The sequence below is a fragment of the Haliotis cracherodii genome, unplaced genomic scaffold (assembly GCF_022045235.1).
Source record: "Haliotis cracherodii isolate W230 unplaced genomic scaffold, xgHalCrac1.p SCAF_9, whole genome shotgun sequence".
Lineage (NCBI taxonomy): Eukaryota > Metazoa > Mollusca > Gastropoda > Lepetellida > Haliotidae > Haliotis > Haliotis cracherodii.
This window is the reverse complement of record NW_027266343.1, coordinates 16017423-16037886: the sequence shown is the minus strand read 5'-3', so window position 1 is coordinate 16037886 and position 20464 is coordinate 16017423. Positions and strand designations below refer to the sequence as shown.

At 40.8% G+C, this 20464-nt stretch overlaps 1 protein-coding gene across 2 annotated transcripts in view; it reads left to right on the top strand.

The window, feature by feature from the left end:
- LOC139453314 (vitamin D3 receptor-like) overlaps positions 1 to 20464 on the top strand; it is a 165649-nt gene that overhangs the window by 113101 nt on the left and 32084 nt on the right. Inside the window, exon 1 of one of the 2 annotated variants that reach the window (XM_071234981.1) lies at positions 6681 to 6750. The exons of the other annotated variant lie outside the window; for it this stretch is intronic. Within the exon in view, the coding sequence (XP_071091082.1) occupies positions 6748 to 6750 (3 nt within the window). The 5' untranslated portion in view covers positions 6681 to 6747. Of the gene's footprint in view, positions 1 to 6680; positions 6751 to 20464 lie in introns of those variants that run through there. 2 annotated transcript variants of the gene reach the window in all.

Here is a 20464-nt window from a genome sequence, read left to right as displayed (position 1 = left end):
TTTCTCCCTGCAGTGTTTTACTGTATGCTGCGCCCCTCTTGGTTTCTCCCTGCAGTGTTTTACTGTATGCTGCGCCCCTCTTGGTTTCTCCCTGCAGTGTTTTACTGTATGCTGCACCCCTCTCGGTTTCTTCCTGCAGTGTTTTATTGTATGCTGCGCCCCTCTTGGTTTCTCCCTGCAGTGTTTTACTGTATGCTGCGCTTCTCTTGGTTTCTCCTTGCAGTGTTTTACTGTATGCTGTGCTTCTCATGGTTTCTCCTTGCAGTGTTTTACTGTATGCTGCGCCCCTCTTGGTTTCTCCTTGCAGTGTTTTATTGTATGCTGCACCCCTCTTGGTTTCTCCCTGCAGTGTTTTACTGTATGCTGCACCCCTCTTGGTTTCTCCCTGCAGTGTTTTACTGCATGCTGCGCCCCTCTTGGTTTCTTCCTGCAGTGTTTTACTGTATGCTGCGCTTCTCTTGGTTTCTTCCTGCAGTGTTTTACTGTATGTTGCGCCCCTCTTGGTTTCTCCCAGCAGTGTTTTACTGTATGCTGCGCCCCTCTTGGTTTCTCCTTGCTGTGTTTTACTATATGCTGCGCTTCTCTTGGTTTCTTCCTGCAGTGTTTTACTGTATGCTGCGCTTCTCTTGGTTTCTCCTTGCTGTGTTTTACTGTATGCTGTGCTTCTCTTGGTTTCTCCTTGCAGTGTTTTACTGTATGCTGTGCCCCCCTTGGTTTCTCCCTGCAGTGTTTTACTGTATGCTGCACTTCTCTTGGTTTCTTCCTGCAGTGTTTTACTGTATGCTACGCTTCTCTTGGTTTCTCCTTGCAGTGTTTTACTGTATGCTGTGCTTCTCTTGGTTTCTCCTTGCAGTGTTTTACTGTATGCTGCGCCCCTCTTGGTTTCTCCTTGCAGTGTTTTATTGTATGCTGCGCCCCTCTTGGTTTCTCCCTGCAGTGTTTTACTGTATGCTGCACCCCTCTTGGTTTCTCCCTGCAGTGTTTTACTGCATGCTGCGCCCCTCTTGGTTTCTCCCTGCAGTGTTATACTGTATGCTGCGCTTCTCTTGGTTTCTTCCTGCAGTGTTTTACTGTATGTTGCGCCCCTCTTGGTTTCTCCCTGCAGTGTTTTACTGTATGCTGCACCCCTCTTGGTTTTTCCTTGCTGTGTTTTACTGTAAGCTGCGCTTCTCTTGGTTTCTTCCTGCAGTGTTTTACTGTATGCTGCGCTTCTCTTGGTTTCTCCTTGCAGTGTTTTACTGTATGCTGTGCTTCTCTTGGTTTCTCCTTGCAGTGTTTTACTGTATGCTGCGCCCCTCTTGGTTTCTTCCTGCAGTGTTTTACTGTATGCTGCGCTTCTCTTGGTTTCTTCCTGCAGTGTTTTACTATATGCTACGCTTCTCTTGGTTTCTCCTTGCAGTGTTTTACTGTATGCTGTGCTTCTCTTGGTTTCTCCTTGCAGTGTTTTACTGTATGCTGCACCCCTCTTGGTTTCTCCTTGCAGTGTTTTATTGTATGCTGCACCCCTCTTGGTTTCTCCCTGCAGTGTTTTACTGTATGCTGCACCCCTCTTGGTTTCTCCCTGCAGTGTTTTACTGTATGCTGCGCCCCTCTTGGTTTCTCCTTGCAGTGTTTTACTGTATGCTGTGCTTCTCTTGGTTTCTCCTTGCAGTGTTTTACTGTATGCTGCGCCCCTCTTGGTTTCTCCCTGCAGTGTTTTATTGTATGCTGCGCCCCTCTTGGTTTCTCCCTGCAGTGTTTTACTGTATGCTGCACCCCTCTCGGTTTCTCCCTGCAGTGTTTTACTGCATGCTGCGCCCCTCTTGGTTTCTTCCTGCAGTGTTTTACTGTATGCTGCGCTTCTCTTGGTTTCTTCCTGCAGTGTTTTACTGTATGTTGCGCTTCTCTTGGTTTCTCCTTGCAGTGTTTTATTGTATGCTGTGCTTCTCTTGGTTTCTCCTTGCAGTGTTTAACTGTATACTGCGCCCCTCTTGGTTTCTCCTTGCAGTGTTTTATTGTATGCTGCGCCCCTCTTGGTTTCTCCCTGCAGTGTTTTACTGCATGCTGCGCCCCTCTTGGTTTCTCCTTGCAGTGTTTTACTGTATGCTGCGCCCCTCTTGGTTTCTCCCTGCAGTGTTTTACTGTATGCTGCGCCCCTCTAGGTTTTTCCTTGCTGTGTTTTATTGTACAATTAACAACGACCACAAGGCGATTATTTCTTATATGAGATATTAAGACTATGCACAGCCTCTTTACAAATGATGATGAAATGTAAAAGCTTTAAACATATTTAACCGTATTATAATAATGATGACAACGTCAATAGAATCCGATTTTGGGTATGTCGGGCACGTCCACCCACAGGTTGGTATTGCCCACATATTCTCAACAATCCTCACATTGATCACCTGTAACTTTTCTCCCAATGACAGTGGTTATATCTCTCCCGCTTTTGGATGCGATTGTTCAGCCTTCGTGTTTATCTGTGTTGCCCAGCTACATCTGTTGACACTAACTCACTAGACACCTCTCAAAAATAACGTCCTCCAATATATGACGTCATCAAGCTGCGAGCGCATGATAGAATCTCCAGAAATGACGTCAATGAATGATGATAGAACAGTGTTTTATCATGAAATGTTAACAACACTTCGTTCGTCATTTTTCTTTGCGATTTATCACATAGTTGTCTTATATTGTTGAATAAAGAAATTTGATTTGTTGTATCAAATTTTATATTACCCATTATGTTGAGAGGACATCGTTTGAGGTTTTTGTAATCTTTTGATTTAATAACAACAAAGCGAGTTAATGTTGTTTTATGCAGTAGTCAGCGATGTTTGGTATCATCTCTGCATCTGTAACAATCATGACTGGACAAGGCAAAACCAGTGGTTGATGTGATGAACAACAATCCTGGCAGCTTGGTCACTGTGACACATTGTCATTCGTGTCACACATGGGTCACTTCTCCAGTAGGTCATGTGATACTGCCTGGTAGGGGGTGGAGTCGTACTCTTTGTGTAGAACTTTGACTGTCTATTTATGTAGGGGTCGGTTTGGTAGCCAGGGGGTTAAAGCGAAGACCTGGGTTCGATCTCCAATATGAGTACAATGTGTGAAGCCCATTTCTGGTGTCTCCCACCGCTGGGTTATTGCTCAAATGGCAGCATAAAACCATACTCACTCACTCACTCACTCACTCACTCACTCACTCATCTAGTGATGACAAGATGGATGTTGATACAAGAGGTCCCGTTCATCCGAGATGGTTGGTTGCACATGATTATGTCAGATTAACAAGTATGTCAAATAAACAAAATTAATTAATATCAACGTTTGTGATTGAAAATCAGACAACTACACAATAGATAATGATACAAACACATATTAATTTTTTTTTAAAAGGCCAACACCAATATTGTTGTGTATGTTAGCGTAAAGTGTTTTTTTAATATTGCAACCTCTGAACCTTAATGCAGCACTTCTGTTTGATGTTAAATACTTTTGAAAGCAATAAGTCTGGAATGGAAATTACCATTTTGAAACTTACTTAGTGCCGCAAAGTTGAAGAAAACTGCTTTCTTAGAGGCTAATGTCGACTTTTTGTTAGTCATTTCATTGGTCAGTCAATGTTCGCGAAAGGTCATTCTGATGTGACCTGTAATGGGATGTCCTCAGAGGTAGCTAGAATTTATATCTGATTTTAATGAGCTTGAGGTTATCTAAACATTTGATTAATCCTGTTTTGTGTATTTAAAGAATTAATTGTTTGTTGTTAAGCAAGAGTACCTCTACAGCCCTTGTAATACGCAGCTTATAATAAGTAGCCAAGTCGTCCCAAATCAAAACATGTACTTGCGGGTAGTTGACCACGGAGTATGCTGATAACTGTGTCAAAATAACAAGACTGGTTCGTGAATGATTTCCGTAATTAGGTGTGTCGGAGTCAGAGTGCGAGACTGTCGGATTAACGGCTCTAAATAGCACTGATTGAATAAGTTCCCATTATTAGTGTCGGATAAAGCCAAATGTTAGATTATCAAGTGTTGGATTATTGAGACCTGACTGCATATTGGATGGTACGTGCGTGGAATGTGACATGTGTCAAAAACAGTTTTACAAAAATGAATTCTAACCTCGGAAATGGGGTCATGCATTTTGAGTTCTAAACTGTGGTAGGTTTTAAGTTCTGAACTCTGAAAACTCTGAATTACATCTGAGTGGGGGTTTAATCACGCTTTTAATTAAATCAGTTAATGTGACTGTAAGCCTGGCACTTCATAAGGCAGCATTGGTTGTATACTCCCCAGGGAGCTGATAATGAATTTTGAGTGCGCACTGATCCATTGAACAGGGTTATGTTAAGTGTAGTGTCATGAGTACTCACTTGGTAAATGTAACAATGCAATATAAACAGAATACAAGAAGAGAACCTTTGTAAGTGGTTTTCACAAGGTAACAGCTGTGGGATATAAACCTTCTCCACTTTACAACCTTTGATGCTTTTGCAAGTCAGTAAGTACTAGTATATTATATGCTTTGTTCATAAGTTGATTTCAGAAACATGATAAAGGATTATACGTTTGTATCCCCAAATTCATTTTTGTGTCTATTCTTTGATCTATGCCAGTGTGTCATTTTTGGGATATCATTCTGTTTCATGACTTCAGTTCATTATTCATATATATGCGTTCATAAACTGTAATTGCTATTGTTGAAAGGTACAGTTATTAACATTGTAGAAATTAGCATAACTGTCCCTGTCCTTGCATAAGATGGACTGATAAAAAAAGATGAAAAGAATTTTGAAATTTAGGATGATTTATAATTTCAGAATAAAGCTGAAAACAGCAGAAATAATGAGACATGTATGTTATTAAATTGTAAAATTAAAAAAATAAAATATCATACAGGTCAGAAGCACACCCTTTTTTTCATGTGCCTGTTTATATACAGCTTAATTTTACTTGCACTCGTTCTGATAATGTTCAAATTGTTTGATCTCATTCCCAAACAAACAATATTACAGATTCTTTTTATCAACATCTTTTATTTCTTTTTGTGTCATTAATTATTGTTTTGTCTCCGACCTCTTATTATCATAAAAAATTATAAATCAAATAGATAATTTGTGTAGACCTTTGAGAAAATTGAGGGATTTTGCTTTGAGATAAGCATTGTTTTTTATAAAAATATTCATGTACAGGACATACACAGGTGCCTATTTACATTGTTTATTTAATAAACATAACAAACTGTATTCTTTGAAAGGATTAATATAGTCTTCTGTACAGGATGGTCAGGTCATCGGGCAGCAGAGGTCAGAGGTTACAAGACATAGTTTTATAGTTTTAACAAAAGAACTTGTGAATTAAAAATTGATTTCTCAATATTTCCATACACACCATCCACATTAAAAGGACACATTCATTTCTTTCTGCAATGCAAGAATGTAAAAGAATGCAATAAAACAGAGGCCTGATTGTATTAAAGTCAAATTGATGCTCCTAAATGTCTGAAAGGCTAACAGAGTTTTTGGTTCAGTAAGCTGGCGGATCAAGTGGATGTTTGAGCTACCCTTATTTTTACTGACACCTTATGTGTCAATTAACAGGGAGAGAGAGAGAGAGAGAATTTTTTTTATTAAGATGTCACATGCAAATAACATATTCATACTGCATAAAAAAACAAAAAAACAATTATCATCGGTATTGCACCCAGCCTTTACATACATGCTTATGAGATGTCGTATGTACATTAAAACATGTATTAAAGTATCCAAGTAAAACATTGTAAGCTTTTTTCTTACATTGTACCATCATCTTTTCTTATTCCAGCAGCCAGGGCACTGTCAATTTTCTTGGACACCATACTTCAACGTTATATGTGCATATTAAGATCGCAAGTTACCAAATAGCTGACTATTTTTAGTACAAAATAATAAGAAAAATATCCATCTAAACACCTATTTACGTGTATGTTAACACCAGTGTGATTAGACCACTTGATTAGTACATATATACGTGCAAGTTTTAAATGTTAGGGAATATCTTCTAGTAAGATACCAAGGATAATTTCAAAAGACATAGTTTTAGACTGTTGTCGATGTGTAACCTCATTAGTCTTTAATTTCTTATCTGAGAAAATACTGTAAGCAAGAATAACAAGTGATAACTCTGCCAAATACCTCTTCAAACTATTTCCTGTGGGATCACAGTTGACTAGATTTTGTGATACAATATAACAAGTAGTGTCACCGACAAACACTTCTTTACCTGCAAGTTAACACCGACATTGTTTAACCCTCATTTATTAGCATATACGTACTTGCAAGCTGTTAATATTAGAGAGTATCTTCTATTAAGCATAACAAATTATACTTTCAGCAGACAGGTGTCAGCTTCTATGTCATGTGTCTGTGAGCACAAGAAACAGTGGTAGAATTTAGGGGCTCTGGGTTTTTGGAGTTTTCTCCTTTAGTAGTTAAATCTCGGGACAACATAAATCTTTATATTTTTAACTCTAGCGTTATCACAAGGAACCCTTGAGACTTTTTCATTTTGGACAATGAGTAGTCTACACCCAGGATCCCCACTCCCTGTTTTCAAAATCCTGAATCCGCCCCTGCAATAATAGAAACTTGCTTCATAATGCACCAAACAAACAACTCAAAGGGAGACAACTCCTGTCAGGTTTTCAGTCTACCCAAGATGGCAGCCAAGCTATGAAGATCTAGCCAGGTAGTGGTTTGCTCTCGTGGACAAGATGGTAAGATGAATGGAAACTGACAATTATTCAATCCATTTGCTTATGTTGATGCTTACATTAAACCAGTTTGTCTAAAAATGTCTTGATGAAATGTCAGAGTGACAAACAAGATATTTGCACTGGTGTGACCTGGTTCTCTCCATTGACATGCCACGGAAGACTTGCTTCAGTTGTTGTGTGGATTATCTCTTGTATATTTTTATACACTTGGGGTTGTAATTAAGCAGGTATATATAGTCTTCATGGGCAGATTTACTTGATATATTCTTGTCAGTCATACATAAATCTCCATACATGAGTGGCTTTAGGATTGGTTTATTTCGTTTAATGGGTTTTGAATCTGTGATACGAACCGGTTCATGGACTGAATTCTAATATATACGTTCATTGGATTTCAATATTTAGTTAACATATTTTAAATTTTGTTCATGCTGTTTAGAAAGTTAAATGTGTTAGGGTATTGAATTTAAGGATTCATTTATTTAAAGAAATAATCGATGTGTGGTTGTTGTTTATTGTACAATAAAACACTGCAGTGAGAATAAACCACACGGAGTGTGCTTCGAGTGGTTTATTCTCCCGGCAGTGTTTCATTGTATGATAAACAATGACCACAAGTCATTTAATTTTTATATGAGTTATATACATTATGTACAGCCTCTGTAAGGTTATCGATAAAGTGTACAAGCTTTAACAATATTTACCTGATTTAAATAATGATGACTCCCTGAATAGAATCCGTCCTCGGTAATGTCGGACAGTCCATTTTGTGCACAGGTGGGTATTTCCCGCATATTTCTCACCATCCTAATGTCGATTACCTGTACCTTTTTCTTCCAATACTGATTGTCACATCTCTCCTGCTTTTGGATGCAATCGTTGTTTATCTGGGTTGCCAAGCTACATCTATTGAGATCAACTCACTAGACACTCCCCTCTATAAAATAACGTCCTCCAATATACAACATCATCAAGTTGCAAGCACATGTTTGAATCTCCAGAAATGATGTCATGATAGAACAATGTTTTATCATGAAATTAACAATGCTTCGTTCTTCATTTTCTTTATCGCATAGCTGTCTTATAAATATCAATATTATGTCAGTTGGCTGTGAATAATAATACAGTGATTCAGTTTTCTTTTTTAGGAATCCAATATTAGTGTCCTTGGCAGCCAAACTGGAAAACTCATAATTATTTTCAAAATTGGGATTTTTGTGAATGTACTTATGTCCTCAAGATAGGAGGTGTTTTAACATTGTATTCAAACAATTGTGTATAACTTGCCACTTATGCCCTTTTCATCCTCTATGTTGGTCCTGTCATCAGTGAAATACCAGTCACCTCCACAAAGCCTGACATTGGTTATCATTGGTTTTATATCTGACTTCATGAATTTGGAAATTTAGTTTGGGAGTCAGCAGGTCTAGATAAATCTCTGTCATATGTAAAGATATTATGGTTGTACAGTTTCATGATATGGATATGAAATAGTCCATTTAAGTCAATTGTTTTAGAGATTTTACAGTGAGTGAGTGAGTGAGTATGGTTTTACGCCGCTTTTAGCAATATTCCAGCAATATCACGGCGGGGGACACCAGAAATGGGCTTTACACATTGGACCCATGTCGGGAATTGATCCCATGTCGGGAATTGATCCCGGGCCTTCGGTGTGACGAGCGAATGCTTTGACCTGCTACCCGACCGCCAAGAGATTTTACAGCCTAACAATGCTGAGGAATATTTTTTGGGGGTGAAATCGGTGTTAAGTTAGGATTCTCAGCGAACAATTTTGTTGTTCCTCGTTGAAGTGGCTGTGTATAAATTTATTAGCCATACAAATAATGTTTTGATTTATTTTGAAGTGAATAGATTTGTTGGACATATCAACTCTCTTTGTCTATACAGCTTCACTTGTATGTCTTTCTGAGCAGACATGGTGATATAAATGAAATACTAAGTGGTGTTAGACTCACTCCCACGCTCACTCATTGCCGGACACACCCTTAGAACCCCCTCACTCTCATTGAGTAGGGAATACGGAAATGTATTGCATCAGCTGTGGTTTAACTGACATGCGACATGATTTTAGGACAGCATTTACTGGTATGTATTTTCAAAGGAGGGGTAGGGATAAGTGGGTTTTTTTGGCCCCTGGAAATCTCAAATATTAATTTTGTGGAAGGCTTTAAGATATGGGTGTGAAAAATATCAGACATATTAAAATGGCCGACAATTGGCCTTTTTTTCTATTCTTTTACACTTGCAAAATCTGAGCATTAGCAAGTCTTTCATTTACGATGAATGATTTACAATGTCTTTGTATTGTTTTTATCTACATCTCCTAAGAAAATGAGCAGCGGTCAGACTTGCAAATGGACAAATATTAGAAAACCTTTTTGATATATGTGATCTTTTCCTCTGCATTTAGTGTTTCATAATTCTCAAATATGCAATTTTTGAAATGAACAAAGTCTAGTTTTCTTTCATATGAACTTGTGATATTTTTCATGACAATTTTCAGACGTTTTGCTCAATTCTTAATTGATTCAGATCTTGTGGGATAAAACATCCCTTTAATTCCTACGTTGTTCATTTAGGGTTTCTACACCAAGTGTTGTTTTGTAAGGAGGGTGACTTGAAAGTGGCTTTTTAGAATGGGAACTTTTTAAGGAGGTATTCCAATTCTATTTGTTTCAGTTTTCTTTAGATTGATATTGAATCCAGATCAATTCATGTTCTTCTTTTAAGGGCTCTGGCTATTTTTTATTTTTTTAAAATGAAAATAGTTATGTTTGACTGAAGATATCGCTTTTCCTCCTTTTTTATAAGTTTTTGAGGAAATTAAACTGTAACCAAGCCATACACATTTGGTATCATTTATTTTGCCTCAAGTCTCTTCATAAAAAAGAAATCGGAAATGAACAAAATATTCTGATCCAGCCTTGCCATTGATTTGATTTATGTCGCATCTTACTATGGAGAGGCACATTGATTGCCAATAAGCTGGGATGGGTAACTCTGGTACACGGGTCCGGTGGGTCCTTAGTAGGACCGGATACCCACAGGACTACCCAGACCCATGGTTAGTCACATGATATATTGTTTAATGACAAGAACTCACTATAGCTCAGTGGTTACACAACAAGTCGCTAATGTTTGCATTTCTTTCTGACGATGCACACATTCCTTTTTACGTGTAAATGTGTGCGTAAAGATAAAGCTTCAGTCATCTTCAGTGTACGCATGATCTGATCGTTTGATATATGTATCTGTATAATTTTGGCCAGGGCTGCGGTAAAACAATTCCCAATAAGACATTTTGAGTCCTGCAGTGGGTACCTGGGTAGGGTATTTCCCGCATATTTCTCACCATCCTAATGTCGATTACCTGTACCTTTTTCTTCCAATACTGATTGTCACATCTTTCCTGCTTTTGGATGCAATCGTTGTTTATCTGGGTTGCCAAGCTACATCTATTGGGATCAACTCACTAGACACTCCCCTCTCAAAAATAACGTCCTCCAATATACAACATCATCAAGTTGCGAGTGCATGTTCGAATCTCCAGAAATGATGTCATGATAGAACAATGTTTTATCATGAAATTAACAATGCTTCGTTCTTCATTTTCTTTGTGATTTATCGCATAACTGTCTATAATTATAAATATCAATATTATGTCAGTTGGCTGTGTATAATAATACAGGAGTTCATTTTTTTTGGTAGGAATTCAATATTAGTGTCCTTGGCAGCCAAACTGGAAAACTCATAAATATTTTCATAATTGGGATTTTTGTGAATGTTCTTATGTCCTCAAGATAGGAGGTGTTTTAACATCATATTCAATAGTGTATAACTTGCCACTAATGCCCTTTTCATCCTCTATATTGGTCCTGTCATCAGTGAAATATCAGTCACCTCCACAAAGCCTGACATTGGTTATCATTGGTTTTAAATCTAACTTCATAAATTCATAAACTTCGAGTCTCTTCTTCAAAAAGAAATCGGAAATGAACAAAATATTCTGGTCCGACCTTGCCATTAATTCCCAATCAGACATGTTGAGTCCTGCAGTGGGTACCTGGGTAGGGTCGGGGAATAGGGGATCGGGTTCCAGTGGGTAGTAAATATGGACTCATCCCAGCTGTTTGGCAGCACAATGCCCAAGCTGGTGGATTTCCCCATTATGGAACACGGGGATGACCTGCATCACTTTGTGCTGATTTATAGCGATACACGAACAGACAGTTCACAACAGGGTTAATCAATACACGCTCATTGATGGCTCTTCAGTACTTACTCTGCCCTATTGAAATGTAGGTCAGCGTGACCCAATTTTCTTCTTTCCTGAATATTCATGTGGGAAATGGTTTTGACATGCACTGATGTATCTTTTGTTGCTGAAGTATTCTCTTTATAAATGGTAGACTATAACACAATGTGAATTGATTATTTGCCTGTATTGTGAACCACTGTTTTCCTGACGTTCAATATGACAAAGGGTCATGGTGTGTACAAGGTTTGCAGGTTATAACTGTTTTAAAATTGGCATTTCTTATATCTCTTCATAGTTTGGTGAAAATCCTGTTGAAATTTGTTTTAAAAAATGAATAAAAACTATTCAGTAATCTTTTTATATATTATTTATAATTTATATCATGAATTTGTACACCACACTTTCTTATTTATAATTGTTCAAATGCACTTAGACTATGATAGATTATATGATACCCTGGTCACTGGGTCGCTAAGTGTGCACTAATGATATTCATTCTCAGCTCCATGGGGAGTATGAAACCCAAGCAGCCTGTGAGGCGCAAGAAGGTTATAACTCTAAAGTTATCTCTGTTTCAGTTGTCATCCGCTTCCGTTGGAGTCAAAATAACCGGAATCTGTAAAACAATGAATAGAAGGGCTCAAAGTTTCTGTTTTTGATATGTGAAAGGATTCTTGAAAAGTCCTTAAAGGGAACTTGAGTTTTGAGTGTGAAATTCTGTATGAACCTTGAACTAGTGGGATGTCCCTTTGTTTGGATTCCCGGGAAAACTCGATCTCCAGGTTTGTTTTTCTGTCTCCTGAGTGTTTCCTGGTGAAACCCAGTCTCCTTGGTGTTTCCTGGTAAAACCCGGTCTCCTGGGTGTTTCCTGGCAAAACCCAGTCTCCTGGATGTTTCCTGGTGAAACACGGCCTCCTGAGTGTTTCCTGGCAAAACCCAGTCTCCTGGGTGTTTCCTGGTAAAACCTGGTCTCCTGGGTGTTTCCTGGTAAAACCCAGTCTCCTGGGTGTTTCCTGGTAAAACCCGGTCTCCTGGGTGTTTCCTGGTGAAACACGGCCTCCTGAGTGTTTCCTGGTAAAACCCAGCCTCCTGAGTGTTTCCTGGTAAAGCCCGGTCTCCTGGGTGTTTCCTGGTGAAACACGGCCTCCTGAGTGTTTCCTGGTAAAACCCAGCCTCCTGGGTGTTTGTTGGTGAAACCCGGCCCCCTGAGTGTTTGATGGTGAAACCCGGCCTCGTGAGTGTTTCATGGTGAAACCCAGGCTTTGGGGTGTTTCCTGGTGAAACCCAGTGTCCTGGGTGTTTCCCTTGCTGAAAGGGCTGGCTGATGGGGATTGAATGGTTCCTGTGTGTTAAAATTACCTGTGCCATTGTGCCGTGAAGACATAGATTGTTGCTTGTGCTGAAACCACGTGTTTGACAGACCCAGACTTGATTATTTACAGGGTTATGTTTTATAGCTGGTGCCTTGCTGATGGAAGCACAAACATCATTCGTTGACTGTTGATTTGATTTTCCAATGTCCAGTAAACATCAAGATTAAAATGCTCCCCAATCACATTTCCAGTTTGAAATGGATGAAAATCTCCTATTAATTTACGCCATTGAATCTTGTATAGACAAATACTTTGCCCTCAAAACCGACACAAAAATCTGCTTCTTTACCAGTACTTCACAGAAGGCGACTCATATAGACCAAAATCCAAACCAATTTAAGTATCAGGCTTCCAAAAAACAAACGAATAAGCTGATAAAAATATGAAATATTGATGCACTATTAATATCAGGCTGAATGCTTCATAAAGATATTGGTCAGAAGTCTTTTCTGATATGCATATATGGTATCTTGGAAACTGATTGGGTGGAAGTGGAAGATTAGGGGTGGGGATAGATATGCCCGGGGAGGGGGATTTAAGGGGATTGGGAGGGCATTAATGATGACTGTGGTGGGAGGGAGGAGGAGTGATTGTCAGACAAGGGGAAGCTGCAGTGAAGACCCAAAACATTTTGATACCGTTTCCACTCTCTACAGGAAGATTGAAACACTTGAGCCTAGAATTGTCCTGTCACTTGTAGCATGATTAGGCTGACTGACATCTTGCTACTACATAAATACATTGTGAGGCAAAGTTTGAAGGCAATCAGTTTATTGATGCCTTCCACATGGGTCTGTCTGGAGTTGACATGCAGTCCCTACAGCCAAATTGTCCTTATGGAGCCACCATTACCTTGGAGGCAGACATATCAAGTTTTACTTGGCATTCTACTTGTAACATGTGAAATCAGAGGCCCACTTGGAGTGAGTGTCAAGGGGTATCACCTTCAATCCTCTCCCCCAGTCACCATCAATCCCCCCCCCCAAGCACAATCTAACCTCTCCCCAGGCACCATCAATCCTCACCCCAGCCACCATCAATCCTCTCCCCCAGTCACCATCAATCCTCACCCTAGCCACCATCAATCCCCTCCCCAGACGCCATCAATCCCCTCCCCAGTCACCATTAGTCCCATCCCTCAGGCACCATCAATCTCCTCCCCCAGTCACCATCAGTCCTCTCCCACAGGCACCATCAATCCCCTCCCCCAGTCACCATCAATCCTCACCCCAGCCACCATCAATCCCCTCCCCAGGCACCATTAATCTCCTCCCCCAGGCACCATCAGTCCTCTCCCACAGTCACCATCAATCCTCTCCCCAGTCACCATCAATCCCCTCCCCCAGTCACCATCAGTCCTCTCCCACAGGCACCATCAATCCCCTCCCCCAGTCAACATCAATCCCCTCTCACAGGCACCATCAATCCCCTCTCTTAATCCCTACCCCGTCACTAACTGTCACCTTCTGAGAAAGCCACCCACTCACCCCTTCTGTTCAGTGAGATCTGTTTGACATGATAATGGCAATAGGCACCCACACAGCACTCTGCAGTGAGTGTGGGGGAAAACCATGGCTTACATATCTAGGGTGGGGCGACCCCAGTGGGAGGACCTGTGAGAGGGACTCCGGTCCATTGAAAGAGGATAATTGAAGTTACATGTCCAATTGAGTGTTCCCGATCTGATTTTAATGCATTATAAACCCTACCTTCACAGGTTCACATGCACAATATTTTTTTAATGCATGATGACTGCATGATTTATGCATGATTACTAATCAATACGGTGTTTACCTTACAACTAATGGGGAAATATCTCCAACTGTTACACCAGTATGCATTCCAAACCATCAAAGTTTGATTGAAGTCTTTTCTTTATCATTGATGTAGCATTATATGGACATAAAAAATGATTTTTGAAAAATGGCTTCGTTATCAGGAATGCTGCAAGACTATTGACGGCAAGTAAAGGCACGGTGATAGTTTGGTGGCGTTCAGCAATGGGGACACATGCACCCACAGCCTGCACGCGCTACTCATCTTTAATTCAGTAATTCACTGCCGCAATCTGTATCTTTCTTAATGATTCAACAAATATTTATTCACAGTAGTTGACAAAGTGCATTTTGTCAAAATGCAGTGAATGTTAAAAGCAACGCATGGACACGTAGAAAATAAACTCGTATTTTGGCTTACATTGTTCGCCAACGCATCTTGATAACACTTAAGGACTCTTGAACCTTATATTTGAGGGGCTAAGTCAACTTGGCTAACTGTTCTTTATTTGCTCTGCATTTAACATACTTGGTGTTTTTTGTCTGTGAAATGGTTGATATTTCTGTTTAAAAAATGTTGAAAAAGATGTGTGTGTGTGTTCATGACTGTTGACATCATGGTCTTGGAGCCAATTTCCTATCCCTGCACAGAGAACATCAGCTCGTGCTTGAGGAACGTGTGCTCTCTAGAAATGTTCCCATGTTATGTCACAGCATATGGTGTAGTTAAACTCTTTGGTCGAGTTCAATTTCGAATCAGGTCTGTGATTTGAGTCAGGGAGCTACAGAGTCGTTGTTGATGTCTCATTCAGACCCTGAATATCAAGACGAAAAAATCAGGAATACTGAAGCAAGTCTACAATTATAACCTTGGCAAGTCTAGACTTCCTGAAAAAGTCTATAAGATGAAGGATTCCCTGTGTTCATTTCTATTATTTGTTTCAAGACAACAAGCAAATTTTTCAATATTTTCGTTTCAGAGACTAAATGTTAACCTGAAGCTTTTTTATTGTCAGTGTTCTTGTTTGGAATATTCAATGGGAGCTCTTGTGGTCCCCAGTAGTAAACAGTCATCTAAACTGAACTGAACTTTCTTCACTCCTGCCCTCTACAGCATCGTTTTGGGGGCTTTTACTCCCATGCTAGCTGACCTGATTTAAGTGAAATACTCTTCAATGGCATGTTAAACCTAAATCAAACTCACACTTCAATCAGCAGCTAAAACAATAGTCATGATCTGTCATTGTATGCTCTTTAAAGACCTGATATTTAGATAGTGGTTGATTCTGTGGCCTGTTAGTATGGTCTGGTTTCTTAATGATATTAGCACTGTTATTTAAGGATCTGATCCTGTCTGTTGCCATGGGTTCTGTAGGAGATGAAGAGGCTGAGGTTTTGTCAAGAAATGGATAAACCTTGATACATAATGACCCTGTTCCAACTCTGCTATTAAGTAGCATCAACATGCTGAAGTTGCATTAACCTTCTGCCACGGTACTTTGAAGATTTGTTTGTGTGTTTGTTGTTTTATGCCACACTCAGCATACTCTCTTATCACACGCCACGTCACGTCACGCCACGACACGCCACACCACACGCACGCATGCACCTACACACACACACACAAACACACCACACCACACACACTGTGAACACACGAATGCACCTACACACACACACACCAGACACACCACACAGCGTCATACCACACAGCATCATACCACACACACACCACACACACACACACACAAACACACAAACACACAAACACACTACACACACTACACACACTACACACACACTACACACACACTACACACCACGCCACGCCACACACACACGCCACGCCACGCCACGCCACGCCACGTCACGCCACACCACACACCATGTCATACATTCACTGACCATGTCATTCTGTGTGATTACACATAAGTTGTGAGGGTGAGCCTGTCCTGAAAGGGCTTGTGCTGGCTTGAAGTTACATCTTTTATGGATCACACATTTTCGACCCCATTGTTGGCATTTAGCTGTATTTAGACCACATATCAATAATACAGGGGACCTTTCACTCTCCCGCTTTGGGGCTTATTAAATCATGTACCTGATGTCATGTGAGTGCTGTTATTGTGCTGTGGAAACTCACTGGTGGGAAGAAGGTTCAGGACTTGACACGATTGTCACTGTGTTGGGGAGCACATATGTGGATAGTAAATACCAGAAGAAAGAGTACAAACATTCATGTGGTGTTAGAAAGGTATTTATGCCACACGTGACCTATTTCAGGAAGCTGGTATTTCTCATGTTCATGAAAATGATAGAAATTAACATTTTTACGCTACACTCAGTAATATATGACAGAGTTCAGTAAATAATCCACACTGGACCAGACAATCCAGTAATTGATATCATGAGCATCAATCCACGCAACCAATTTAGCGAGCCTGACCACACGATCCTGTTCTTCGCCTCTTACGACAAGCATTATAAGTCGCCTCTCATGACAAGTATGGGTTGCTCAAGACCAATTCTAACTTGGATCTTCATGGGGTTTCACTGTTAAACACAATGGGAGATCAAGTCTCTTGATGACTTGTTTGTGACATCACACTGCTTACTGTTTCCCCATAAGGATGCATAGGTGACCCAGGGTCCCACAATTGTGTCCTTCGCCTGTGCAGGGATCTGCTGGTCATGGGTTAAAAGCTAGTACTTCCCCACCAATTCAAACCTTATATCTACTACCACCAGAATTTTCTGTCCACATGATGTTGACATGCAGTTTTACCTCACCTTATATTAAAATGCTAGCTTCTGATTGGTTAAGGAGCAGGCCATGGGTTTTCATGTAGCCCAATCAGAAGTCAATCAAAACACATCTTAGGTAACTTGTTTTTCTCGCATAAGTATCGTTGAGCTTCAATGAACCGATGTTTATCAGAATGCATTTGGTAAAGGGAAGTAATTCGGTTTGTGTCATCTGCTTAATTCAACCCCACTCCTCTTAACTCCTATATATGCCATGCCTCACCATTCCGCACAGTCCTCCGTATCCAACCCTGCTCCACTCCAACCCACAGGGCTTCGCTCCACTCCGATCCCTTCCATGTCATGCTGCTTCACAACAACCCACCCCGCCTCACCCCACCCTACCCCACCTCACCCTACCCTACCCGCACCAACCCACCCCGCCTCACCCCAACCTACCCCGCCTCACCCCACCCTACCTTGCCTCACCCCACCCCACCCTACCCCACCTCACCTGCCTCTACCCGCCCTGCCCCACCCCACCCCACCTCACCTGCCCCTACCCGACCCACCCCACCCCACCTCACCTGCCCCTACCCGCCCTGCCCCACCCCACCCCCACCTCACCTGCCCCTACCCGACCCACCCCACCCCACCTCACCTGCCCCTACCCGCCCTGCCCCGCCCCACCCCACCTCACCTGCCCCTACCCGCCCCACCCCACCTCACCTGTCATGCCACTCCGCCCTGCCCCACCTCACCTCACCATTCACATCCTCCGTTTCTGTACATCAAAGAATCCCTCAAAGACCACACTTTTGTATAACGTTATACACAAGCTTTGTCTCCACCATCTGACACAGTACTAACCCTTCATGAATCATTCTCCCATAGCTCCTGTCAGCAGAAATGTGGAAAAATATTTATGTCTGTACCAGAAACTGCAAAACAGGTCAGGCAGGAGCAAGAACTCATCTAATATATGGTCTCTGGTGTAACGACCTCTTTACCCTAGTTCTTTATCACTCACTACGGATCAGTGCTTTAGGGATATTCTCTAGAGAGAGCATACGTTGATGTTCTCTACAGGTAGAATACATGGATGTGTCATACTGACAACAGCTGTGGCTAATCCTAGATCTCTAGTTAGTTCCTGTATCAGCCACCATCCATTCCTTCTAGGAGAGTGGCACCATCAATGGCCTGGTTAAAATAAGTGCCCAGTGCCAGATTGATTGATTGTTGGTTGTTTAACGCCGCACTCAGCAATATTCCAGCTATATGACGGCGGTCTGTAAAATAATCCAGTCTGGACCAGACAATCCAGTGATTGACATCATGAGCATCGATCCACGCAATTGGGATCGATGATCTGTATCAACCAAGTCAGCAGGCCTGACCACCCGATCCAGTTAGTCGTCGCCTTTAACGACAAGCATAGTCGCCTTTTAAGGCAAGCATAGTCGCCTTTTACGGCAAGTATGGGTTGTTGAAGACCTATTCTACCCCGGAATCTTCACGGGTCCCCTAGTGCAAGAGGGTCCACTTAGAAATAATGTTTGTTAAACAATATGTTTAGGGTATGAAGCCAGTAACAGGTAAACAGGGAAAAGAGTGAAGATTCAAATAAGCTGATGCATGGTATGTTTTACAAAATACGCCTGATCATACCCGAATTAAAAAGGGGGATAACTTTGTAAATTATCACTGCTGATTATTTAAGTGATGAAATTACATTCATCAGGTTCCAGGATGGATCAAGGTACAGAATACCAAAGGGAACACACTAACATATCTTTTCAAGTACCCTGTCGGCACACTAGACAACAGTTCATTTCTATCCTGCCATTGAACAGTGTTTTAGTGATATTCTCTACAGATAACAAACACAGCTGTTCTATTCTTAGATCTGTATCAGAGTCCTATCATAACTCTATTGATTCTACAAAGTGCACTATGATCTTATTGTTAAATATTCTTGCATTTTGGTGCATAAATGTCGATATGACAATGCTTGTTTTTTATTTCCTCTTATATTACCATATTCAAAGTAATAAGCGCCCTTCTCTAATAAGCGCCCACGGCGATATTTGCTAATATATTGGCAAGTGAACAATCCCAATTAGCACCCCTTCCGAGTGATCAATGTACACAAGACTTATTCATTCGTGTATAATACGCACTCGTGTGTTATATGCACCCTTAACTATGGGCAATTAAATTCTGGAAAAATATATCTCTCGTATATAAACAGTTCAGACCGTCAGCATAAACAGCAAAATTTATCTTTCCACTCTGTTTTTTTCCACCAAAATAATATTCTAATAAGAGCCCCCTATTTCTAATTTTGAAAGCGCCCTGGGCGCTTATTACATCGAATATGGTATTTTTTTTTACCCAATGTGCATGTGGTACGTTCTGTTGTCTGATGTCTACATGGCTCTAGTATCAGATGTGTCTAACCTTGGATAAGTCAGACATTTGTTTCTAACAGTCAACTGGTTGTCAGGGTTGTTTATAAGAAGTATGCACAGTCAATTGCCCTTTTACGTCATCATCAATGATGAATGTAAATAATGGTTGATTTATTCTTTATTCCTCTAGTGGGGGTCACGGGTGGCCCAGTCGTCTAAGGCCCCGCGATTCTCTGTGCAGGGTTACGTCCCTTGGGCATGCCAGAAACCTATGATGGTGGGTTCGAATTCCGGTTCGCCCTGATTATGTTTCTAGGTTTGTCAGCACCATGCCCGTGCTCGTGGGTTTCACTGAAGTGGTAAACGTCTGAGACCTGCATCACTTCGAGCTTTCCTACAACATTAAGCTGACACGCTGTGATATAACTGGAATACTATTAAAAGCAAATTAAACCAAACTCACTCACTCACTATTCCTCAAGTATGGCTCTGACGGGTAGAATATAATTGACTCAAATACCTATAATGTAAAACCTAACTGCATGATGATATCATTAGCAATATTCCACAAAAGCAACTTTTGCTTTCTTCTTAGCATTATCTCAGTGAAAATTCATCAAGAAACTATCATTTCTCTTCCCTGCAAGGGAGAGAAGTGAATGTATGAGTTATGTCCCCTGGATACCTAGTTTCAAGTCCTTGACCTAGAACCTGAGTCCATCAAAACCCAACCACTATGACTACGCAGGGGTGGATCATGAATTTGGAAAAGGGGGCGTACCCATGTCACGAGGTGAACAGCAACACAATGAAGGATATGCGATGACGCTGAATCCCACCCATCCCTCCACCCTAAACTTGACATAGCCAGGGATTTATCCAGGATTCCAAACTAAGTGCCCTTGGCCGGCAGTTTTGGGAAAATAGTCATTATATTCCTCAAATTGGTCAATGAAATGCAAATCATGTGTACAATGCCTAACATTAGTTATATTACTGGAAAACATGAATGGAGATTTGTAATTCAAATTTGGGAATAATTACTTACATTTGCTGCAGACTTGGGGCCCAAAATTGGCTTCAGAGCAGGTCTTGATAAATCACTGCAAGCTGACGTTTTAAATACCG